Source organism: Montipora capricornis, chromosome 2, assembly GCF_036669925.1.
Source record: "Montipora capricornis isolate CH-2021 chromosome 2, ASM3666992v2, whole genome shotgun sequence".
NCBI lineage: Eukaryota > Metazoa > Cnidaria > Anthozoa > Scleractinia > Acroporidae > Montipora > Montipora capricornis.
Window position 1 is genome coordinate 58,783,825 of NC_090884.1, and position 25,069 is coordinate 58,808,893.

General features: G+C 39.9%; 2 protein-coding genes and 1 long non-coding RNA gene across 3 annotated transcripts in view; 1 reads left to right on the forward strand and 2 right to left on the reverse strand.

The window, feature by feature from the left end:
* Positions 1-2,489, reverse strand: part of LOC138028824 (geranylgeranyl transferase type-2 subunit beta-like) — a 13,279-nt gene extending 10,790 nt beyond the window's left edge. Inside the window, exons 1-3 of the mRNA XM_068876451.1 lie at positions 2,390-2,489; positions 828-935; positions 205-402 (exon numbers count right to left, since the gene is read on the reverse strand). Coding sequence (XP_068732552.1) covers positions 205-402; positions 828-935; positions 2,390-2,392 — 309 coding nt within the window. The 5' untranslated portion in view covers positions 2,393-2,489. The remainder of the gene's footprint in view (positions 1-204; positions 403-827; positions 936-2,389) is intronic.
* Positions 2,490-8,683: 6,194 nt separating this feature from the next.
* On the reverse strand, positions 8,684-24,408 carry LOC138028832 (tRNA-dihydrouridine(16/17) synthase [NAD(P)(+)]-like). The gene is made up of 14 exons (XM_068876460.1): positions 22,788-24,408; positions 20,901-21,152; positions 19,924-20,006; positions 19,258-19,361; positions 19,009-19,153; positions 18,168-18,273; positions 17,963-18,004; positions 16,614-16,692; positions 16,231-16,358; positions 15,897-16,049; positions 14,521-14,599; positions 13,010-13,077; positions 10,531-10,657; positions 8,684-10,088 (listed from the first exon to the last, which is right to left on the reverse strand). Exons 1-14 carry the CDS (start codon positions 22,998-23,000, stop codon positions 9,988-9,990), a joined length of 1,680 nt encoding a protein of 559 aa, XP_068732561.1. The 5' UTR covers positions 23,001-24,408; the 3' UTR covers positions 8,684-9,987.
* On the forward strand, positions 23,111-24,773 carry LOC138028843 (uncharacterized). The gene is made up of 2 exons (XR_011127742.1): positions 23,111-23,221; positions 24,405-24,773. It is a non-coding gene; the product is annotated as an uncharacterized lncRNA (long non-coding RNA).
* Positions 24,774-25,069: the final 296 nt, after the last annotated feature.

The window sequence follows — 25,069 nt, forward strand, 5'->3', positions numbered from 1 at the left end:
GTTAAACAAGCAAGAAATGATCTGAAATCAAACAGGTTTCTTTGAAAATAAGCAAACAAGGAATTATTGATTGTCTGACATTCAACAATCATCTCCCTTTTATCTCACCCCTTATCCACCTCAGCCCATAAGGATCTTTCTCCTGGGGCCTTTGGTGGGTACATTTTCAAAGAATTATAATAAAAAGCTCCCTTTTTACGGCACCTGAATTGCACTCAGTGTGTAGAGTAAATGAGGATCATGGTATTGACTGGCACTAAATCCGCCATTATCATGTTGACAGGATTTGACAAATTCAATGATTTCTTCTTTCTCCATCATGTCTTGCTTGTTCATGAGAAACATGGCTGTAAGACCCCAGTAGACGCCACTCATACGAAGATATTCTGTTATACAATATTCCTGAAAGAAAAACAAAGAAACAAATTATAGGGAAAGGCAAAACTCCTCAAAAACATCATGCAAAGTCACTCTCTTTTAAATGGAGTGAGGAGCAATAGCGAGTCCCACATACAGGAGTGAGAGTCCACACCCTGGCATGTGAGTTCCACAAAATGAGTCTTCATGGTGTTCATCCTACAATCAGGCACACTGGCACATTGGCCTTCATGGCATTTATGTTGCGACTGGTATCCTCCTTCCACATGTTCATGCATGTAAAAGGAGGACATATCACAACAATGGAGGTTACCCCCTACTCTTCACCCACAGTGTGTGGGTTTTATAACGTCACTTCTCCCAGTGTTGATTAACAGAAGGGGTTGTGAGATAGGACCTACAGTTTATGGTCCTTATCCAAGAAAACTTGTAGATATCTTTAATCTTACATAATCATCCTTCTTCTTCCCATATGCAGCAATAAAATCACCATGCTTTTCCAATAAAAGTTCTTTCGGAGAATTTTCTGGGATTTTAACATCTTTTATTTGAGATCCCTAAAAAAATAATAATAATTCAGTGATAGTCACTCATTCCAGCTTTGCAAAGCTCACCCATGAGTGGAATAATAACGAGAAAAAATATGTCATTCTCATACGATATCAATTTTTAATCTCCATAATTTGGAAGGGACCAAACATCCCTTTGTTAATTTCTTCAATGGGCTTAAGGTCCTTTGATAAATAAACAACAATCTTTATTCATACTTAGTGTCAGTACTAACGAGGACTTCCACTTGCATATAGCAAATTCTAATAGTGGTGGGGGAGTAACTGCAGAATACCCAGCCACTATTGTGTTCTTTTAGCGGCATCATTTGAAGAACAAAATATACATTTGTACAATGTAGATAGACAGATAGATAGATAATCTTTATTTATTTAAGGAAATTCATTCGGCCCTGCGACTTTCTAAACATAAAGACTTTTAAGAACAGTATAACTAACTTGTACAAAGATGAATTAGCTAATGTCTTTGACCCCGACAAACCATGCTCATGGGGTCTTGCACGTAATTGTGGATGCCACTGGCAACAATAGTTTAATATGCATTTCTTCAGATTTTTACCGATTTATTTGGGAGGTGCCTCGCATGGGACTCCAGGTCCCGTTTGTACCTTACCTTTTGGTCGTTTTTTTTTTTTTTTCGGACCTGTAATTAATTATTTAGAAGAGAGACTCAGACCAATAAAGTTGAAAAAACAAAAAAAACAAAACAAAAACAAGTTAATGTAAGAACAATGTAATGCAATGTAATAAATAGATAAAATATTAGATTAAAACTACCCCATCCCCAACCAATTCCACCCATTTAAAAACTATCATAAAAAGAGCTACTCTCCAAGAATGCTGTGACTGAAACTAGTTACTCAACACACTTGTTTGATTAGGCGTTTGAACTGCCCCAGGGACTCTGCTAGTCTTACTTCTCGCAGAAGACTGTTCCAAAACACAGCGCCACTGTAGCTAAAGCAATGTTTATAATAATTTGTCGGTGGTAATGGAACAATTAGTTTGTTCTCAGAGTCCCCCAGGTTATAAGCAGTTTCACGCTTTTCAAACCGTTAAACCATTCTGGAGCCAACCCGTACAGAGACTATTAATTGTAGCTCTTTGTATTTGCTGCCAGCAAGGTACAATTCTCCAGCAAAGCAATCAATGCAAGCTAAGCTCAAACAAGTGACCAGCATCGGCGTCATAGTTATAGTCATATAACAATACATGCCACTCATATGCAAATAAGTGGCCGGGTATTCTGCTGTTTAGGTAATTAATTACATGTACTTCATGTTGTACTTAGAGAACAAGTCTCATCAGAAGAACACAGCTGATCATGACTTAATACTGTAAGTCAAGAGAAATCTTGACATTTTTTCAGAACTCTGCTCTATATAATTTTTCGCCAGTATTCGGCAACTCGTTCAAAACAGACTAAATGACATGTTTCTTACCATTTTCCCTTCTAAACTGATTCATGCAAGCCGTATAAAATCTTTGATACAGGTTCATATTAAGTCGCCATCTTGAAACCCGCAGACATTTTAGAAGACTGAGAACTAATGAGTCAATTCTTGTAGATCCCAGTCTACCAAGTCTACCCCATACCCCATACATGGACTTTCGTCACGCAACGAAAGCTGCTTGTTTCAACCAATAAATCGCAGCTACAGTTCTTTTATTTCAGAGCAGCGTTGAGTGACTTCTAAAAAACAGCAGCAACAATTTCGCTCAACTCTCATAGACTGTCAGTGGAGTTAGGGTTAGAAATTGCGATGGGAAAAACCTACACTTACCGTTTGCTGCAGTTTCTGCCGGTTTGCTTACATTTCTTACGGCTTTTTGAGTTGACCAGAGCAAGTTTGTTTACAGCTACACGCTTCAGTGATTGACAGCCTTATTACAGTCTCTTACTTATTTGTCAATTATTGTGGCGTGACATGCAACCGGAAGCTCAAAAGAAAGTGGGCGGCTACCGAGAAAAGGCTGGTTTTCGGGCAGGCGGTCTCTCCGCTCTTCCCACTCCCCACCCCGTCGTTTTGTCACGGGGCCCAGACCTATCCCACGCTCTTCCAATATGGCGTCTGATAGTGTTTCGTGGCGACACAACAATGATAAATTTAATAAATGCCCTGGGCGTCTATTAAATGTTAGAGCGGGGGCGTAGTGTGGTTTTTCGGTCGTAATTTCACGATACGCTTCACGAAAATACGCAAATGAGTTAAAGGAAATTGTCGGTTTTTCCGTTTAGGTACACACAGGAAGGCGTAGAAAAATGAGTGCCGAAGGCGCGAGCCTCAAGGGGGGTCTGGGGGCATGCTCCCTCAGAAAATCATTTTATTTTTAGGGCCTCGGAAATGCCATTTCCCATGTTTTCCGGGGGTAAGTTTCAAAAATCATAGCATGAAAAAACTCTAACTATTCAGTAACTTCGTTATTTATTTGTCAACCTTCGGTACTACTGATACAGAGAGAGAGAGAGAGTACTAATACTGGAGAGAGTAAAAGAAGTTGGAAGTCTCGGGGGGCTGAGCACAAACCTGGAACTAATGGGAATATCGGCTCTGCGGTAAAACAGCATGTCGAAACCAATGGCCACGACATACACCCAAATTATGCAAGCATTTTGGAAACAGGCGCAAAAACCAAGAACAAAAGGCTTTTTCTAGAGTCGTTGCATTCGTTCCTCGAATGGAATGGAATGGTTTACTCCCTTAGGAGCAATGAACAATGACATCTTTTTTCTATATATTCGCACGCCGTAACTTGCTAGTATATTTTCTCTGAAGAAGGTCGCAGAAGGCGGCTGAAAATTTAGTTTTTTAATACTTTTTTAATGTTTTTAGATCTGTTTAACCCCTTTTTTAGAATTATGAACACAGATCGCTCTTACAGTTTTATCAAGAGTATATTAGACTAGTGTATTACAAACTGTAAATGTGGCTACAACGAAAAAGGCCGAAACGTCTCCCTTTACGACGGGAATATTAAAAAATAATAAGTACGTAAATAAATAAATAAATAAATAAATAAGATAAAATGATTTTATTTTTTGGATTTTGGAAGTACGCACGTGTGCGCGTGTGTGCTTACCTTAGTGCTATACCTTAGTAGGGGCGTTAAATAGATATGAGACGTTTATTAGAGAGAGGCGTTTATTTCACTTTAATAGTAACAGCTAGCGGAGTAAGATAGGAAACGAGTTTGAGAGTAGGCAGGACTAATCTAATCTAATCTGTGCTAATGCAAAGCCTGTGGTCCATAGTTCAATATCGATGTCTCCATCGTCATCTGGGTTAAACTTGGCTTCGTTGGCCTCTTCGATGTCCGAGTGAGTAATGACCTGGAAAGGGTTTTGGAGGTTTGGCTCGTCCAATATGGAGAGTTGTGCTTGTAACTGCTCCGATCCGGCTCCACAAGGTTGGCCTATCTTTAAGCAATGAATCATTGAATCTTCAGAGCCATCAACTGCCAGATTCAACGCACAGGACTTGAAAGAGTTTGCAATCACTTCTTCAGAGAGGCGTGACCAGGTCAAATATTCGACAATAGTCTTCCTTGACGGCGGTCGCAATGTTTCCAGCTTGTGTATATTTTTGAACACTGACATATATCAGTTGAGTACAGAAATTAATAAGATAAAAGAGCGCTATCTGTACTTTGAGCTTGTGATTTAAAAAGTTATAACAGACCAATTTCGATATACTAAATTTCAGGCCAAAACAAAAAGCATCTTCTCGACGCTCTGTGGAATAAACTTTTACAGATCCTTACAAGTATTCCGCAGAGCCTCTAGATGATGTCTTTTTTGTTTAGGATATATCGAAATTGGTCCATTTGCAAGCCATTGCTAACTAAGTAAGCAAGAAACTAAACAAATTTCGTAATTTTTAATAGTTGCACTATGGAGCGTTTTCTTGGTTTTTATTAAAGGCGATTCTTGGTGAGGAAGGAGGGGCGTCTATTAGACACGGGACGTTCATTAGAGGGGGCGTCTAATACAAACTTTACATCACACGGGGAGGGGGGTTTATTTGACACGGGGCGTTTATTAGATTACTTATGGTACGTTGTTTATTTGCCACTCACTTGCGTATGTCTGAGCGGCCGTGAGGCTGGAACTCCTCCCCCCCCCCCCCCCTTCCCCCACCCTCTCCTGTATATATTATTATATATAACTGCACACAGTACTGTTTCGGCCTTCTGGGCCTCATCGGTACAGTGCTGATGTCTAACTTAGGGTGCGTTCGATTGACCATATTCCGGAATAGGACTACATGGAATATAAGTTAGAAATCCTTTGATTTTACAGAGATTCACATTAAAATTGTCAAACGTCTGCTAAAATGCTATTTTAAACATATTTTTGTTATCCTTGCTGCTTCGAAACGCGTCAAACATACTGTTTTAATCATCACTTCACGTCAGTATTCTTATTCCGGAATAGGGTCAATCGAACGCGCCCTTAGTCTGCTTACTATACCAGTCCAGCCAAGTCATTTAGTAATACTACAAATTGATCTATTTTCCCCATACTCTTTTTTACTCTTTAAATCGTTTTTCGTCACCATTTGTCAGCCTGTTTTCTCGAGCTTGCCCTTGCTCTTTCTTCTACTGCTCATCACTCTAATTTCTTCTCTTTATTCGGGCTCTCTCTCTCTCTTTCCCTTTCTCGTTGTTTGTCTCTGATATTTTGCCTGTTTTCTCCTGCTGTCAGGCGCTCTCTTTCACATTGAGCATCGCTTACTCGTCGCCTGCTTACTGCTTTTTTTCCTCTACCTTTCCCTCTTCTTTCTTTGTTTTCAGTTGTCTTCAAAACGTTTGCTTGTTTTACAAGAGTGAGTAAGTTAGGAGTGTTGTTATGGCATGGGTGGGCTCCCTTGCACAGTCACAAATGAGTCCACTTTTAGAATACCCGTTCCCGCGAAACTTAGTTGTCAAGTCACTGGAAAAACCATGGCAGAAGCAGTCACGAGTGACATGGCCTCTTCTGATTGGTTAAAAGTGTATCTAAATATAAATCCATTAATGTGTGACTGTGCTGGGCTAAGGCTGCAAAGTGAAAGATTAACACCTTTATCTAATTAGCTCTTGATCTTGTTGTTTTACTAAAACACAGTGTAAATGCAGTACTTCCCGCCAAAACAACGCAGGTTCCGCCAGAGCAACATTTCGCGTACTGGCTTACATGAAAATTTAACCAGAGCAAATTTATCGGGGTTTCCGCTTTACTACTCACGTGGAGCTCCCCTATTAAGTTCAGATAACAAGTGACTTTGCACAAATAACTTACATAGACTCTCGTCACAGTTGAGGTATTGTTAACGTTTCTTCTTTTCCTTTCTTTTCAAAGTTGAACATACCGATGTATCAAGTACTTTATTTGACCGTAAGGGGTCTAGGAACGAGAAACGACACAACGAAAATAAAAGTCACTTTTCCTATAGCAACCGAAAGTAGTTATTTTTATTTCACGAATTCTTCATTATACTCTTTATCCGATAACGTTTGCACAAGGTCTTATGAAAGGTAAGGTGATTTGTGGGTACATTCAGATCCTCTTTATGATATTCGAAATGTCTTTACAAAAATTCTCCCCGTCTTTCTCTTCGTTTACTTTTACGAAGACCAGCTGGTTTTGCTCGTCGGAAAAATGAAAACGAACCGATGACAGCTTCACGTTTACGAAGTTTATGGCAAAAACATAAACTGCTGCGACAAAAACTGACCAGTTCAATGAGCCAGCAACGTATTTTTCGATATTTTCCAGTTTGAATCATCCACTGACGCAAGTAACTTAAGTACTGGGCGTGTGGCGTGGGCCGTTTTGCCGTGATGTGTTAAGCTTGCCGCTCTTTGCGAAGAGGGGACGAATAGAGACGAGTAAAATAAACGAATTTTACACTTATTAACAGCGTCTTATTGACCTGTTACTGTCAATGGACAAGAGCAAAAGCTAAAGGAATACTTCGGCAGTTAAAGTATCCTCACCCTCATAGCCTGTGAGCAGTCCCTCCATCTGGGGTTATCCCCAACCCCAGTCCCTCGGAAAGCCTGCTCGCAGGCTACCACCCTTACCAACCACCGACCAGTAGCTAAACTGACAGTACACAGTAAAGCAGGAAAGCATCCTGCCAACGCCCTTACTTCATTGAACGCTGTGTGGTGATGATCAGAACAGAACATGGAGAGCGAGGGGCGCTGGTAGATTAATGACAATGATGCCTCAAGTTTGTCCCGTTTCAAAGAAAACGCTGGAGAATGACAGGGATTTACAGGAGAAAAAGAGCAGGAGCCGCTTGCTCATGTAAAACAACATGGCGAAACTCATCAAGATACAAGTCTTCATATCATTCACTTCCATTTCCTTTAATTAAACCAAGTGAGAAAGTCCTACGCGAAAGGCTCGGCTGATTGGAAGGGGAAGGGGAGGTAAGAAAACGCCATTTTCCGTGTGCTTTTTGAGTTTACGCTCCCGCGAAGGGGGCAGCGCAGGGAAGTTTAAAAATAATTAATTTGAACTTGCGGTCATGATATTATTTTATCCACTTTTCACTTCCAATGGACAACAGCACAAGTAAAAGAAACACGTCACCATTTTCAGCTTAAAATGACCGACCATGGACCTGTAGATAGCTAGACAAAATTAGATATATAGTAAACCAGGAAAGCATCCTAAGAGGACGACCGGAGAGGAAACTTATTTTCATATACAACAGCAGGAAACGCATTAAAAAAAACAGCCTTTTATACAGTAATATGAGGAAATTTTAAATGCGCTTATTGCGCAGAGAAGTAGAGTTCGACTTTCGTGGTAAGAGGACAGGTAATCTGCAAATGTAAATATCGTTATTCTCTTATTTACATTATACCGTTCCTTTGCCAAGAAATTACGAAACTGAGGCCACTTTTTGACTACGAAGATTACAGCGAAAAAAGCACTAACTTGTCTTGAACGTTCTATAGAAAGACCTTGTTCATTTCAGAAATCAAAACTCTGGGTTAACAGCACACACCAGGGCTACTGCTTAGTATCTGGCTAGAAATCCTCTTCTCACTTTTTCCTCCGGCCGCGCTTCAGCCATTTGATGAGGGCCAGTCTCGTGACTCTCAATTCTGAATTCTAGGTAATTCTGCCATTTCATGACAAGGAAAGACCCCCGATTCTCAAGTGTCAGGCCACCCAGTCCTACCAGCAATAGAAAAAAAAGTATCGATTGAAATTTTTAGCTTTCAAAACTTGCCCAAATTGCATCGGTGGATCCTGAAATTCATCCACGAAAAGGCTAGAGACATCTTCACTACTTGTGAACCGCCATGCCTTACAACACGCAAAGCATTTTAGGCGTTCCAGTGTGCATGAAACCATCTCTCACCTCTGTCTAGAGAAGACCTGACACGCACGGTTCTTACGATAAACTGCTAACGATTGTCACGGTTCCGGGGAAATGCTGTAGAATGGCGGAGATTTACAGAAAAAAATAGCAATAGTCGGTCGCTCATATAAAGCAACGGTTTGGCCAGACTTTTCAAGATACAAGTCTAGATGCCAATTTCTTCAAGGCATGCTAGAGAATCCTGCCGACATAGGATAAGCGCGAGGGCTGGGGTTAAAAAAGGACAAATCGGCCAATTGCTGGAAGGGAGGATTGGGGGCGTAAAAGAAAGGAGACGCCATTTTGCCGCAATGTCTTAAGTCTACGGCCGTCGCGTAAAGGAGACAGAGACATGTAAAAACAATGCATTTTGCACTTTTGAATGTATTTTCCTGACTTTTTACTTCCAGTGGACAGCAGTATACGCTAAACAAACATGCCAGCATTTAAAAGCCACAACATTCACACACTGACCAACCAGGAAAGCATCCTGTCCCAAGCGACCTGTCCCATGAAGTTCAACTTGTTGAAACCAAATTGATGTTGCACAATTACAAAAGTATCAGTTCACACGAGGGGACATGTCGCCGCAACATATCCCTGGGATATATAACCGCAACATTTGCACAATTATAAAGTATCAGTTCACACGAGGGGCCATATCGCTGCAACACATTCCTGGGATATATAACCGCAACATTTGCACAATTATAAAGTATCAGTTCACACGAGGGGACATGTCGCCGCAACATATCCCTGGGATATGTCCCGCTACACGTCCCTGCTACATGTCGCCTCAGTGTGCACTACACAAGTTTTTTTGTCACTGCAACATTTCCGTGCAACATGACCCGTCGTGTCTGTCCACTGTCATGTTTTGTCAACGGGCCGGATAATGAGCTCAATTTCACTTTTCACTGATTAACGTCTCCACAATAAGAATATGAAGCAAGATGTCATGGATAGGAGTTTACAAGGAAGTAAGCCTGCAAAAATAAAGCTGCTTTTTTTCCTAAAACGTTTAGCTACGGCAGGACAAATAAGCGTTACTTACCCCTAAATACCTTACTATGATGTTATCATATCTTTCCCAGTTTATTGCCAGTAGCTAATTAAAACAGGCAAATATAAATATGGATAGATCAGTATTTCTAGTAAATTGAATCCAATGCCAGAATCAGGGCTCCCATTTAAGAGATTAGCGGTTGCGAATTGCGTCCGTCGTTTTTGTTTGCAAAGGAAGTCTCCAGGATTGCTTATCGACTTAGGGTTAGTTCGATTGACCTTATTCCGGAATAGGAATTCATGGAATAGAAGTTTGAAATCCTTCGTTTTTACAGAGACGCGCGTTAAAATTGTCAAACACCATTGAAAATGCTTTTTTTAAACATAACTTTATTATTCTTGTTGCTTCAAAACGCCAGACGTGCCGTTTTAAATCATCTCTCCACGTACTCTTATTCCGGAATGAGGTCAATCGAACGCACCCTTATTAACATGGTCCAGCCGCATCTCTTTCTCATAAGGCCGGCACTGTGCTCTACTTCTTCGCAGAGGGGTTTCTTGCAGCTTTTTATCACGATGACCAATGCAGCTGTTGTCCTCCCGTTCGTCACAATGATTCAAGCCATACACTTCGACCTCTTTTCACCGAAAACGTACTCCACTGACCGATGTCAAGGCTGCTTTAACACTAATCCTTTGCGAGATGGAATAGAGGTTTCCAGGGCACAACGCCAATCTCCAGTCTCGTGAAATTTCAACAGAATGTCAAACACTAAAACAGCAACAAAGCAAGCGGTTGTCACGACAAATTTAAGACAACTGCTTCAAACTTTGATAGGAGTTGCTGTTGTTGAGAGCTCTAATAGGTCGCAGTACATGTCTGTTAATATAGCTTGTTGCACGAGTGGAAACACGTGCACGGTATAAATGACATATTGAACATCGCAGGAAAATGTTCTTCTGTGGTCAGAAGTGACGTGATTCAAGGTTTTACTTATAAGGGAATAGCTGAAGGCAAAATTTCGAAGAGGAAAACGGGAAATTATGTTTGTCACATAATTATTTCTGTTAACGACGAAAAAAAAACAAGTAACTTCAGAGGCACTTTAAAGTGCTTAGTTCTACCGTGTGCAATGTAATCTTTCAGTTTTCTCACCAATGATGGTACGTTGTATAGCAAGATGAAATCAGATGCAAAACAGTAATGCGCATACCTTGGTTTATTGTAAGCACCTTTGAAAACGAGTAGTTTCCAGGCTCGCTTTTTCTTTCCATGTATTCGTCAATAGGAAGCCGAGCTGTTACCACATTTTCATTTTCAGCTCGTGATTTCGTTCGATCCTTTAAAAGGACAAGAACAAGTACAAGAATTAACACGAGAAAGCAGTGTTGTACGGGTGGAGTTGCTGGATATAGAGAAATTAACGCAAGTTTGAAAGTTTCGTGAAATAATAATGTGGCACGATGCAATGACCTATAATAAGTAATGTGAATCTACAACTTGGCCCTTTTGACTCCCAGGGGTGACCAGTATGTAAATTCTCCTAACAAATTCAATGAAATGTCAGTTAGACAGGCATGGAGAGTTAAGATTATTATCAGCTTAAGAGGTCTAATCTTGATATAACACCAAACTCTCATGACCACCCAACAAAGAAATAAATTATATGTTAAGCAGTTACGAAGAAACCCTGCAAAAAAAGCCAGTCTTGAACGGGGATTGAAACCAGGAACTGCTTTTAAAAGTTGCTGCTTACCTGCGATGATGTACTATTTTTTTACATCATTCATAGCTTCACCTGAAGTGGAATCATGATAATGGCATGAAGGGTTGACGCAGTGGTTGAGAACACTCGCCTGTCACCAATGTTGCCAGACAGATATGTGGGTTGAGTTTGTGGGTACTACACTCTCCTACGAAAAGTTTTTCTCCGGGTAAGCCAGTTTTCCCCACTCCTCAAAACCAACACTTGATTTGCGTTAATTGTTGATTTCAGTTTACAGTGTCCCCAATAAGTGCTCAAGCCTTTTATTACATGGCCGAGCGGAGATACGAAATTTCTCTTCGAGCCATGGCCAGCTCCCAGTTGGCTAAACTTCATAGCTCAGTTGGTAAAGCAGTGCACCGAAATCACACCTTCATAATTTCAAGCCCCGTTCAAGACTGGGTTTTTTTTTAAGCTTTCTTCGCAATTGTGCTATCATGACCGAGAAATCAATTCTTCGTTTTCTTTGGATTTCAAAACTATGCTAACTAATCAGTCAAGTTTTAAGTCTTGATTTCAAAAAGACACCTGTTTATTTTAATTGGAATTTTTCTATTTAATGGTCCCCCATTACTAAAGCCTGGTTTTCACTAGCACTGCAGGCACAAGTTCAAGTATGGGAGCGCTTATTTCACCGTGAAAACGGGGTTGACGCAAGCATAAGTGTAAGTAAAATCGCAAGGATCAAAACGTTTCCTTTTCCTTGTGCTTGCGCTTAATATGCTTGCATTCGCTTGCGTAGTGTGAAAACGAAACAGCATAAGCACAAGGAAATTTGCTACGTCTGGCCTATTAAAGCAATCGTTACAGGTTCCCCAAGTCTCAGCATTTGAACAAATTGGCGGATGCCGTGAGTTCATTTTGATGCTGATGTCGACGTTAGTTTTTACTAGCATAAGCTACTTATGCTTGCACTTGTGCTTTAGTCGCTAGTGAAAACCAGGAATAACTTTTAAATCTTGAGAGAGCTGGATAGGGGAGAAAATGACGCCAGAGACCCTACTTTAAGAATGGCATGCGTGTGCGCGCGGGTGAATTAATACACAGCACGGGAGTTTCGGCCTTTTAGACTTTTATATTCGTGTTTTGCATGTATACTAAGCTGCATTTACGCGCTGAAATTTTAAGTCAGTGAGTTGATGACGTTACTTTTCTCTTGAAACAACCCTGTGAGGTCCAATCGGTCAGTTTTGGACGGATCGTGAAATCCAAAACTTACACTCAAAGTAAACAGCCTTTTGGATGAAATTCTCAAAATTTTGACAGTCAGGTGTTAAGCTAGCCTCCCACGCAGACGTTCGTAAGGCTTCGTCACACATTCCTCCCCCACTGACGTCTGCTGAAACGAAAAACTACTTTCGTTCAACTGCTGTTTGCCCACTCATTTAAAGAAACCAATCAGCATTGACTAGTTGTGTTGTGCATAGCCAATCACATACTGCGAAAAAATGCCCTACAAAACACGAGTTTACCCAAAACTGGATAACGGCCTGATTGGTCCATAATCCACGAACGGAAGTGTTTTTTCGTTTCGGCAGACGTTCGTAGGGGAGGAACGCGTGATGAAGCCCTGAAACCGTCTGTGTGGGAGGCTAGTGTTAAGCAAACTCACTTTTAAAATCTGACGAAAAAAAGGAATTGATTTTTTATCACAGTAGCATTTTAGGTTGCTGCTTAACTGCGATGACCTTCGACTGTTATGAATTTCAATTCAGTTCCGCACTTCAAATAAACCGGTAGGAAAATTTCATATATTCGATATCATTTTGTGCGAATTTGTTGCAAATGCGATTCAAGATACTTTTCGAACGGAATTCCTGTGACTAAGAGCAAACAGAGGCTCAGTGATTTGGAGATAAAGCTTAACAAAATTTGGTTTCATTAATACAGAAGTGGAACTCCACTTCCGTAAAACTGAGATGGTTACCTTCAGCACGTGGTGATCAACAAGCCCACCTATGATGTAGACTTTGTCTTTGCTAAGGCTCTGAAGAACTGAAATAAGAAAAGCAATAATAAATCGTTGAAAATCAACATATTCATGCAAGGAACACCCGATTTTGTTACTAGCGTAGCTCACTGATAAATTATGAAACAAGCGAGAATCGCTGCAGAGTCGATGCAACGGAGTCTTTGAGACAACGAGTCTTTTGATGGAATCTTTCTTCAAGATGTTTTTCTTCGGGCAATTCCATTTTCATATGTCAAAAACCAAGATTTGATTAGATCTACCTGTACCTTAATTTATAGTTTTCTTGCTGTCTCCATAGTTCGTAACGCTTGAAGGCCGGGACACACTAGGCGACAAGTCGCAGAGACATGTCTCTGCGACAAATTGCTCCATGTGTGCAACTTGCAAAACAAGTCGCTGCGACACGACGCCTGTTCGGTGCACTCGCAGTGATGTCGGATGAGGGGGAATGTGAACTAGTTTTCTAATTCAATATGGCTGACCATATGACGCTCCCTCATTGGTTCATTTATATTTTGTCGCAGCTACTTGTTGCCGGAAGTGTACACACGCTGCGACAACGCTGCTTTCGCTAATTTTGTCGGGGCGATAAGTCGCACGAATTCAAACTGGTTTGAATTCGCGCGACTGACTGCGGCGACAAAATTCTGCCGCAGCGGCATTGTTTTTTTTATGAAATTAACCGTGTCACACAAGGCGATTTGTTGCGGCGACTTGTCCCCGCGACGTGTCGCAGCGACTTATCGCCTAGTGTGTCCCGGCCTTTACATGTGCGATGCCTCTTCTACAATTACATGCCCACCTCTCTACCCTGAGGATTTCCTGTGAGTTAGAGAGTGCAGGTGACAATAGGGAGCTCAAATTATATATCCTTTCCCTTGAGTAGACTCTAAATCATAAATGGGTCGTAATGCCTGTTTTTTCAAACCGAATACTCATATTTAACGGAACCCTGACCATTCATCACTTGAGTTCAGCCTGATAGCTTTTCCTATTTGTATTTCAAGAATACATAACGTATAAAGAAAAGCGTCAAAGAACTGAATATGGACCAGAAGTTAGACTAAAAAAACAGAGCAGTATACAGGTTAAGTCACCTCGAATTGGGAACGTGGCTGCAAGCTTCTATTCTAATCTACAGATCCGAACGCGTATCATTAATTCCGCCATTCGCGCATAACCACAATTCCTTGCGCCTTCGATCTTACTGTGACGTGACCACAATTCCTTACGTTTCGAAGAAAAATGTGCCCTTCTCCCGATTAGAGAGCTGCCTCGTTCGTTCGCTTCAGGCTCACTCACTGCGGCAGCAAAAATATATTTTCACTGTTTGAGACGATAAGTTTAAAAATCCCGAAGAGACTACAGTCTTCGCATCAGAAATATTCATTTCCGTTTTCCGTCTGAGGCTGAAAAACGTCTGGCGCCTAAGCTCCCAAGTGTTTAGGAAGGAAGTTGGATCTTACCGTGCGGTGAATCCGGGGTGAGGTAGACTATCTCTCGAGGGTCGAACAATCTCCAACAACTTGTCTCTGACTTGTAAACCTAAGGCGAAAAAACAAAGCGGCGTGATGCACTGAACAACAGCATTAAGGTGACGGAGTTCGTCGAGCCAAGCCCGTAAATTCTGTATGTCAACTGAGTAGATGAAGGTAAATTGACCACACCTTAGTAAGTTGATTAAAAATAAGACGTTTCGTGCATTGGCCCCAAGTTATCTGTCTAATGTACAGAAGTAAAGGTTTGTCGAGCACAGTAGTAAACAAGGGTTACAGTTATGACATCACGTCTGAGGCAAACTCCCAGCTGCCATAAGGAATATCACTGACTATAACACGTTTTGCTGCATCCACCAAAGAAGTGATTTATAATTCTACAACTATGTGACTGACGTGTACATAATAACTAGCTAGTGCAGTTTTTAGTCACTCTCAGTAATTTAGGAATTAAGGACATCGTTATTATTGAATAAATGTTTTTACAGGTGAAGAGCCATTTTTTTTATTTATGGAGATACTGTAAATAAACGGTAACCATTATTATTATTGAACGTGCCAGGAGAAGAAATTCCGTCGCCTCTTCTCTCGTTCTCTTTCCTGCTTTTTATGCCCTTGCTCGTCACTAATATGATTTTCCGCTAGAAAAAAACGGTTTGCCAAATGCAACGCTGCCACGCGATTTCCCGCCAAGGAAAATTGACCGAATACTCCCGTCTCCAGAGGCTCTCCAGCCTCCCCACCTCCAACCCGAAAGTAAGGACCTTTAGATCGGAAGACGAGAACGACTAAGAGTACGAGTTTTCCGTACTAAGCATGCGCATAAGGTCGACATTTTTCGAAGTGCGCGTGCTCAGAACGGAAAACTGGTACTCGTAGTTGTTCTCGTCCTCCGATCTAAAGGTCTCTAGTCTGTACGGGCGGACGGGCGGACGGACGGACGTACATGACGTCATAACCAAAATTTCTCGCATGGACAGATTTCCCAAATAATCCTACCCATGGCACTCCGCTAATAAACAAAAATGCAAAGTTTCAGGGTGTTGATTGGATGAGAGCATGTCAATAATTATTAATCCCAAACGGAGTGTAGAAAAGTGAAATTAGTGCAATAGTTGAAATTAGTACAATAAAGGTGAAATTTTTGCATGCAGATCATTAATAAGTAATTGCAAGAAAGACTTTTCTCGTGCAAGAGCTTATTAATTTTATTCCAAATTGCACTCGAAATCATATGATTACCCATACAAGCCAATTCGAAATTTACCCCCGCTGAAATTTTTTATCTAATAATTTTCGACACCATCCACAGGAAATTTTCTTTTCTTACCTCACAAGACACTTACCATCAGCTTTTCAAAGTTAAGAGATTGTCTGATGCATTCGTGGTACACTCGGCCATTCATATCCAGTCCCGTTAGGTGAAGATGAACAGGACACGTTGACTTCATGTTAGAACCATACAGCTGTCGCACTTGTGTTGAAAGTTTAGTTACTTCCTGAAATCAACAGATCGAAAGTTTACAAGCGAGATCGTTTTTCCAGCTCAAAAAATAGCAAACCAATGGCAAAAAATGGGATTAAAAAGAAAAAGACGCTGCCAATGCGTATATTTTGGCATTGTTGTCTCGAAGGTATTGGAAAACGTTGGCAAAATTTAACACACAATGATGCACCAACCTTGTTGCTCATATCTTCTGACAATGTTAAATCAATTGCCACTCTCTGCCCACCATTCATCATTGCATTTTCCACTCTCTCTTTCTGGATTTTCTTTAGAACAATTTTAGGGATGTGGTCATTCTCTTCTGCGAAGCAAAAAAAAACAAGAACGTTGTAGAGTTTCAAAGAAGAGGAACCCACATGCAAAGTGGAACAATATAACGCAAGTTCAAATTTTAGAAAAAAATTAATGTATCTATCATGTTTGGATGTCGATAATTTCCAGCCTGTGGAGAGGCTTTTCTCTAGCATATGTACTTTTGTTTTAAGACTTTGGATTCAGCAAATACTGTAATTCTCCTTTTGGTATATTTTGAAGTCAAATAACCACTCATCAGTACCAGTACATTTTAGAGTCTGCGGCTCCTTTGTTAAGGTCTTTTCCACTCTCTTTTCCAAATGCTTTCTTTTAAAGGTCTCCTAAAATGATAAGAGTTCAATAAATTAGAAATGACATTGTGCATCTTGAAGTTAGCATGTCATTTCCCTCTGGAGTCCAGACAAAGGTGCAAAATGTAAAATGTGAGAGGAAGATATTAGCACACAAGAAAACAAGTTGGGCTTCATTACTAATCCTTATGGTGGAGCTCTGCATGCCAAAGGCACGCCGGCAGAGCACCATTGGTAAGAAAATACGGTAACCCATCTGTGTGAGAAATTCTAACTTAGGTCACAGCACGACCGTACATCCACCCGTCCATGTATGCCAATGTGACCAGTATCACATGACCATATCGCAGGCTCAAGTTTAGAGAATCAATGCTTGTATATTTGTGACCAACATGGCGGCCATACTCCAGCTAGTTTACAGCGTTCATCTTGGAAATCTATGTCATGGTCAGTTGACACCTATAAAAACAAGGTATCTGCTAACTAGTCAACCTCGTTCTCATGGTGTCTTGCCGATGAGAGAGACCCTGGGAACGAGGTTAATGACCAGTATCACGTGACCATATTGCAGGCTCAGGTTTTGAGCTCATTGAGGTCAGTTTTTTTAAATTGACAGCTGACCAGGTACTGGGTTTCAATTAGATCGCAAGTTCAAGCCAGGTTAACTTACTGGAAGAATAAAATATTAATAACCCGGGAGCTCTGCTTTTTGGCTTGGCTACATCAATATATTATAAAGAATTTTAATGAGGAGTGTTTTATCGGGTTTAAAGCTCATGCATGTGACGAAGATGTTATTTCTTGTCTAGGGGAAACTTTTGGCGCAGTTGTTCATCACTGGACCAGGGACTTCTAGACTTAACTTGTGGAATGTGACCTGTGTTTTAGACCTGCCTGATAGTGAACGTTTCGTAAACAACGGAGAAGACCACACTTGTCTGTATAAGTGTAAGGATAAACTTTAATTAAACTACATGTATGTTTGTTCTTTGTTCTGTTATCAAACACACATTATTTGTCTCAAGTTCCAATCGAAATAGTTTAAATTTAGTTTACGAATGTGGAGAAACTATAAATTTTGAATGTACAGCTCTAGCTGTTTGATTGAAGGGTTGCAAGCATAGAGGCATTACAGTGTAACTATCCACTGATTTGTTTGTCAAATTGCGACCAAATTTCAATCACTGCCTAACTTCTACCTTCAGTTGCTGCTTGTATCCAACGGGCAGAAGAAAACTGAAATTTAGCAACAATGTGAATGAAAAATTCATAACAGTATGTCAAAATTATGACATTCTACCTTTTTTCTTTTCAGTCTCAGCAATGACTTCAGTTCACTTTTCTGTTGAAAAAAGGTTGCCAAAACTTCATTTCATTAACCACTATAATAGTCATTTTGAATTTACAAAGCAATGTATGAAATGTCATATTTTTAAGTCAAGCAGAAAGAGAATGAAACAAAGCAAACTGGAGGAACTTCAGAATCATCCTGTGAAATCACGTACAGAAAGCACTGCCATTTCTTTCTTTAACTCGTAAAACAGCATTCTAATATCTTCTATGCTCTTCACATTTGCTGGCTTTATGCTAAGGCCATGAAACCTGGATAAACTAATGGCACATAAAACATCATATAGATTTATAAGTGGCTCTTATAGACAGCAGAATAGCTCTTTTCACGGTTACTTTTTCTCCTTTGCATTACAATGTTATCTAACGTGGATGCGAGGCAATCTCAGGTTAAAACTGAAAAATAGCCAAAATTGCCTCACATACATGCTAGATTATATTGTAATGCAAATGAGAAAGCTAACCATGAAAAGGGCGATTGTATGATCAGGAAGCAACAATACAGTGCTCCATAGGCTACTGTGTTGGCAATTATTTGGGACAAGCAAAGGTAGAAGTGCAAAATGACAAATATACAAATTCTTTTCTTAGAAACTGTACTTTTCCCTACCCTCTCAGAACAGTGAAATTGGGAAAATTGGTGGGTGGTTAAAGAGGAATGTTTTATCTCAATGCACTTTCTGTGATCCACGAAAAGGAATTTAATGGATTCAACTACCCCAGGAAGGGAGTGTCAAAATTTTGATGGAGGAAGGAGGATGGTTTACCATGTAAAAGCCAATGTTTATATTCATTAAGTGTGGAGCTAAAAAAAACTGTCACAGGGAGGAGTGCGTGTCCTGTAAGGAGGACGAAGGAGAGAAATAACTGCAAAACAATTCCTTTGCAGATGTGTACATTTTATGGAACAACATTACATGGTGGTTAGCACTAAAACCCATTACTGTGATAAACTGTACCAAAACAAGCATGTTTCTTGTTTTCTTGTCCACTTACTAGAAATGGCAAAATTCTTTGAGATGCTGTTTGACATTAGGTAAAGGTGTGCGATGGGTTTCACACAGCTCCAAGTACTGATCTACAACATCCAATACTGCTGGTTGTTTCTTGCAAAACAGTGCTGGGTTAGTCTCCAGTGAGCCTTGAAAAGAAACAAACAAACCTCATACAACAGCAAAGAAATAATAAGAGTTTGTGCTATTCCACCCATGTTATACATGTAGTAGACCCAAATCTCAACCTTACCTGAAACAGCTACTCCTTGAACTCCTGTATACTCTATGCATTTATCAATTTCCCACAAAGATGATGAACCCACATCAAGAATAAATGGGAGAGAGACAGCTTCACTAAAGAACAACAAATCAGTAAGTGTAAAAGTAACTATTGAATTGTCAAAATGTCAAATCTAAAACAATATACACTGTAACAATAAATTATTATTATTATTATTAACTAAAGGAAGCATAATTTATCCTTAAAGGTTAACAATTGGGTGCAATGTTCCAGGATTGGGTGCAATGTTCCAGGACAGGGGGGGATGGAAAGAATTAAGTACAGTGTATCTAACTGGCATCTCTACCAAGTGTTTACTGAAAATGCTCAAAGACTACCTTGAGTGATGTCTGCTGACTGGCATACATGAAATTCAGCCTTAATCTTACAGATTCAACAGAGCACAAAATCGCAGAATTGCAAATTTACATCAATTGCCTCCACAGAAAAGCAGCTTCCATTGTCTTTCCTGCACTAGCCACACCCAGTATCACAGAACTGCAAATTTAATTTACATCTCTTGAAATCTCGACTAAGGCAACTAGTGTCCATTTTGTAAACCAAAAACTGCAGAGTTTCTTTTAAAAATAAGAACACCACAAAAGTCATCATACTGTAGTTTGTTGGAATCCTTACCAGATGACCTTAACAGCATCCCAATCCTTATTGGTAACAATGGCATTCAATTCATGATTTCTCTGTTTGTGGAGTAGAAGAAACTGCAGAAAAAGGGGAGGAGAATCTACAGTTATGAAATTTAATTCTTGCTATCAATTTTTTTTTAAACAGTTTTAATTCTTTCTCTGCTTTCTAAAATCGATATTAACCTATATTTCATGCCTCAAATGCCCTAGGATGCCCCTCACTGACGAGTAAAATCATCTGGAGTTAGAGTAAAATCTATTAAGTGTCACTCTTAGGGTCAGTCAGTTACCGGTAATATCAAATCTGTGTCAATAGTAATTATTATAAAAGTGCAACTGGTTTAAATAAAATTAAAATAAGTTACAACCTTAAACCCTGAAGCCCAAATTTTAGCTTGTTTTCCTTAAAAGTACAAAACTACATGTACAGTGTACATGTAGTTGATTTACAAGTAAACTAGCAATTCATACACTGTATATTGACCTACTGTACCATAGTTAATGGAGGGAATGGTTATGAAACCTGACAAATTTCTTTGTTGTAGGTTTTTGTTCTCTTTTTTGGCCCTGACCGTGCACAAAACACAATAGTTTACTCTGTACTGAGCAACTGACCAACAGAAACGTGTTGGTTACGTAATTCATGCAGAGTGACAGTATGAGTGCAAAATAAAAGATTGTGCATGGTCATGGACTTTCCAACCTAAACCTCAGCATCTTTCTTTGCTCCTTTGATGTTTGCAGAGCTTCAAAACCAGTTCTCTCTCTTAAATATGATTGTACTATCAATAATTCTCAAATTCCCTTGGCTTCTCCAAAGCTACAGCTGTATTCACAAGTCATCTTTTGCACATACTTGAGTTTATGCTTGTGCAATACACCTGTAAAGCAGTATTGCAAGAAATACTGCATCAAACTATCAAAGACTTAGATAACTTCCTTTTACTTTTACAGCAGTTACATTTATACCTTACATCCTGCTTCTTGGAGAGCTATTCCCTTCTTTATTGTGTCATCAACCTTTTGTCCACTGAAAGGAAGCTTGCACAAAATAGGCATTTCACACTCTCTCTGAACTTTCTGAATGCAACTAATCCAAGCATTCCACCTGTCATCTTCATCAGAACTAAAATTTTTGCAATGATTGATGTCAACGGCATCACACATCTCTTTCAGTCCATTGACCGCAGCGATAAGGCAATCAGGGTCCTCTGCGTACAACTTTAAACAAAATATTCACAAATTGAGAGTTATGAAACCTTTAGCCAATCCCCTAGTATTGATTTGATTGAACGACAGAATGTGAGAAAAAGTTCCATTTTGGGGTTCATTTCAATCAATCAATCAATCAACTTTATTTGAGTGTCTAATCTTCTAGCTTGCCCTCAGGCCTACTAATCGGGACACTACTTAAATTACTTATTAATGATAAATATATATACATAATAATATAAGATGATAAGATTTAACTATTCTAAAACTACTTCAAAAATATAAACAATATTCAATATACTTCAAATATACACATATGCAATAAAAAAACTATATATACAATTTTATAATAATATCGACTCTACTAGTTATAACATTTTCTGTTTATGAATTATGAATTACACAGGTGGCACCCCTTGTATGCGTTATCACTAACCAAGTTGCTCAGATCTTTTCTCCTTATATTTGCTTTAAACCTTCTTAAAGAGGTTTCGTTTCTCTCCTTCATGCTCAATTTTGACCATAAGAATGGCCCAAAAAATCTAAGGGAATGCTTTCCGTATTTAACAGTTTTTACTGTACCCTTTGAACATGAAAGTCCCAGTTCCTTTATTTTTAAGTACATGTAGTTGGCTGCTTGTGCAGTCTGGGAAGAGATTATAAAGGAAATGCAACATTTTTTCCTTCACTTTGAGAAGGAGGATACTCTGTGGATTACTCCACCATTTTCAAATCAGGTTGGGGAAAACTCCATGCACATCAAGTTGGATTCCTGTGTCACCACTGAAGACATGGTCACTTAACAATGTAGGGCTGGACAATCTGCGAGCCAGCGAGCCATGCGAATTTCACATTTAAGTCTAAGCACCCATTTCAAATAGCGCTGATAAACACCCTGACCTGACTTGCATGTTGACTTACATGGCTCGCAATGTTGGCTTGCATGACTCGCGGCCATGGCTCGCATGACTCACAGTCATGGCTTGCATGGCTCGCACATTGTTCTAACTCTAACAATGCACCTTATATACAATTACTGGGAAGTTGGAACAGCTATTATAAAACAATGATCTGTGAAGGTGATCCTACATGTAAAACATCCAAGCCAGTTCATCTTGTAACCCTACTCCCCAAATTTAGGAGAAGGGAGTTTTTGCAAACAGGAGCTGAGCTCAAAATATTGTTTTACCCTAACACGTACTTCAAAGAGGCCAACAAACTTTCAGCCCTTCTGACAACTTTTTTACAGACACCGACAAAATATCAAGCTGCTGTTTTCAAAGGGTGCCAACAAGAAAGGGGTTAGTTGTTCTGCCATCCTTAGAGGAGAACCCGGATAACAAATGGAACGATCTATCCTGGCATTGTTGTCATTGTTCACGGGACATTCGGCCACAACCATATCATCTTAATCAATGTTTCAGCTTGCTTACTGCAATCTGCTTTACATGTAGAGATCTTTGAGATCGTGGGGCCAAGTTGATCGAGGCTAACTAACAAAATACATGTAACTGGGGATGAGTTGTCCACCAAAATGGACTTCATGTCATGAACTACCGCTGGCGTAAGAACAATTCTTATCATCAAGAAACGTTGCCTGAAATGGCCTCCGACAAAGTTAGGTTAAGAACTTCGATTGTTCACCTGGACAACTAGTGGTCGGTCGTTCTCCAGGCTTGATAAATTTCCAAACAAGCTTCTTAAATCTTCACGCGCGCAGTTTGCCAGTTTGACCACATTAGTAAAGCACAAATGGACACCCATCTTTCTCAAAAGGAGTCTCCAGGAAAGGTCTTCCAAATTACTAAATGGAGATGCGACATACCGGCAGTTTGATAACATTCTAAACAGGGACATACACGTATTTTAAAAGAAACCCCAGAAATTATTATCAAAGTCAGACTGCGGCCATCTTGGATAATCTTTCGTTTCCAGTATTTTTCAAAACGTCCAGGCCTGGCCCCAAAGGCCATTAACGTTGAAAGAAGACGCTACAGGATGAACATGGAATAGCCCACTTTCGGGTTTACCTCGGTGTAAAAAGCTGTGAAACTTTTTCTTTGTTTTGTTAGCTGGTGGTAGGGTTAGATTATTGTTTGATGTTTTTTGCTCTTTTGTTTTCATTTGTGTTAAGTCATCTGTGAGTTTCACAGGTACACCGAGGATGAGCCCCACTTTCGATATGTTACAATTCAGTCCTAAACAAAAGGCATCATATCGAAGCTCTGGGGAATAAATATAAGAATTTGTATGAGTTTATTCCCCAGCGCCTCGAGATGATGCCTTTTGTTCAGGACTAAATTTTAATATATCGAAAGTGAGCTATTGCTCGATTTATTATAAAGAATAATATTAATTTTTGAATGGGCACCGATAATCACAGTCTGTTTACACTAACAAGCTAGCTTGCGTTAAAGTGGCAAGGAGGTAAGCTTGTGAATTAGAAAGGCGGTAGCAACCGATTGGCGCGAGGACACGAAGAATTTCTCACATGAAGTAAATAGTGCCCCAAAGCGTGATCCATGTGAGGATATGTAATTTGATTGCAGGAAATGTTGCTGCGGTAAATTTGAGTTTAGCCAATGAAACGAAGAAAAATCAAGTCTCACGAGAGCAACAGAAGATCTCCTGTTTAAGGAAGGTTTTAACATTCAGTTCATTGCAGTCACTGTAAATGAAAATTGTTTTAACGATAAAATGATGTATCAAGTGAAGCTATGATCTTCGCAGTTATGAACGCAATTTTTGCAATTGCGTAGAGAAGCCTGAAAATGTCAGGACTTCAACGGGGTTTGAACCCGTGACCTCGGCACCGGTATCGCGAGGTCACGGGTTCAAACCCCGTTGAAGTCCTGAATTTTTCGGAAGACCTTAGACAGCAATGACGAGAACCAGGTTGCTGACCAGCGGTTTTCGTTAAAAGAATGGTTTGCTGGGGGTGCTCAGTCTCGCGGGCTCAGAAAACCTGGTTGTGGTCATTGTTATTTAAGGTTTTTTGAATTTTTCAAGCTTCTTTACGCAATAGGCCATTTCCGAGTTGCTGTTTGTCTCGATTTCGAAGTGAGTCTTGGTGCTCAACTATTGATATGGAAATTCGTTTGATTTGCATAAGAATACGCAACTCATTTCCATTTGAATGGTTGTGTACCAGGACTCGCTTTGATACTGAGGCATACAGCAACTCGGAAATGGGCTATTGCAAAAATTGCGTTCATAATTGCGAAGATCATAACTTCACTTGAAAAATGTTTTGTTACACAGGTCCAGTTTTGGAAAATAGAACGCTTGCTGTCATTACCATTTAGAGGTCACATGGCTTTAGCTAAATTAACTAAGGGACCACAAGGGAAAACACTAATTCCTGTTTGTCCTCCGAAGTCAAGTCCTGTCGGATGGAGTATATACTTGGATGGATGAACGGCCCGTAATACCTTGTGCGGTAATCTATAGGAGTCACGATGAAATCAAAGTGGACTGATACCTGTAACCTTGATATTGCTTAAAGTGCGATACCTCAATCACTGAATAAGTACACAGGAAACGGTACAAAAAGATTCCCCCCAAAATATAGGAATACATTTAAATTATTCTTACTCGTTTATGTGAATAAAAATCGTACGAGCGAACCAACCATGACGTTATTTCTTTATTTTATAAGTACTGAGATTTCTTTCAAACAGTAATGACAACAGAGATTAGATGATGAAGTAAGTTTTGTTTACTCCAAGGATCTAAAAGTTCAACATCTTCTTTCAAAATTGGCCGTTTTTATACTGAAGACGCATCAACCTCGATCCAGAGGCAGAGGTGAGAGACCCCGGGAACGAGGTTGTAGACGTATAATACGCCTGGGGGACTTTAGGCAATTGAATAATTAAATGCATCTTTTAGTTCGTCATATAATTCGCCCGGGCGAGAGACGCATT

What these genes read in the sequence shown, in the direction of transcription:
- LOC138028832 (XM_068876460.1), bottom strand. Translation starts at nt 23,000, where the DNA reads ATGTCCCTGTTTAGAATGTTATCAAACTGCCGGTATGTCGCATCTCCA. An exon ending in TTGATCACCACGTGCTGAAG is followed by an intron (nt 10,658 to 13,009) that starts GTAACCATCTCA and finishes GTCCTTTTAAAG; the next exon opens with GATCGAACGAAATCACGAGC. An exon ending in GGTGCTTACAATAAACCAAG is followed by an intron (nt 10,089 to 10,530) that starts GTATGCGCATTA and finishes TTGCTGTTTTAG; the next exon opens with TGTTTGACATTCTGTTGAAA.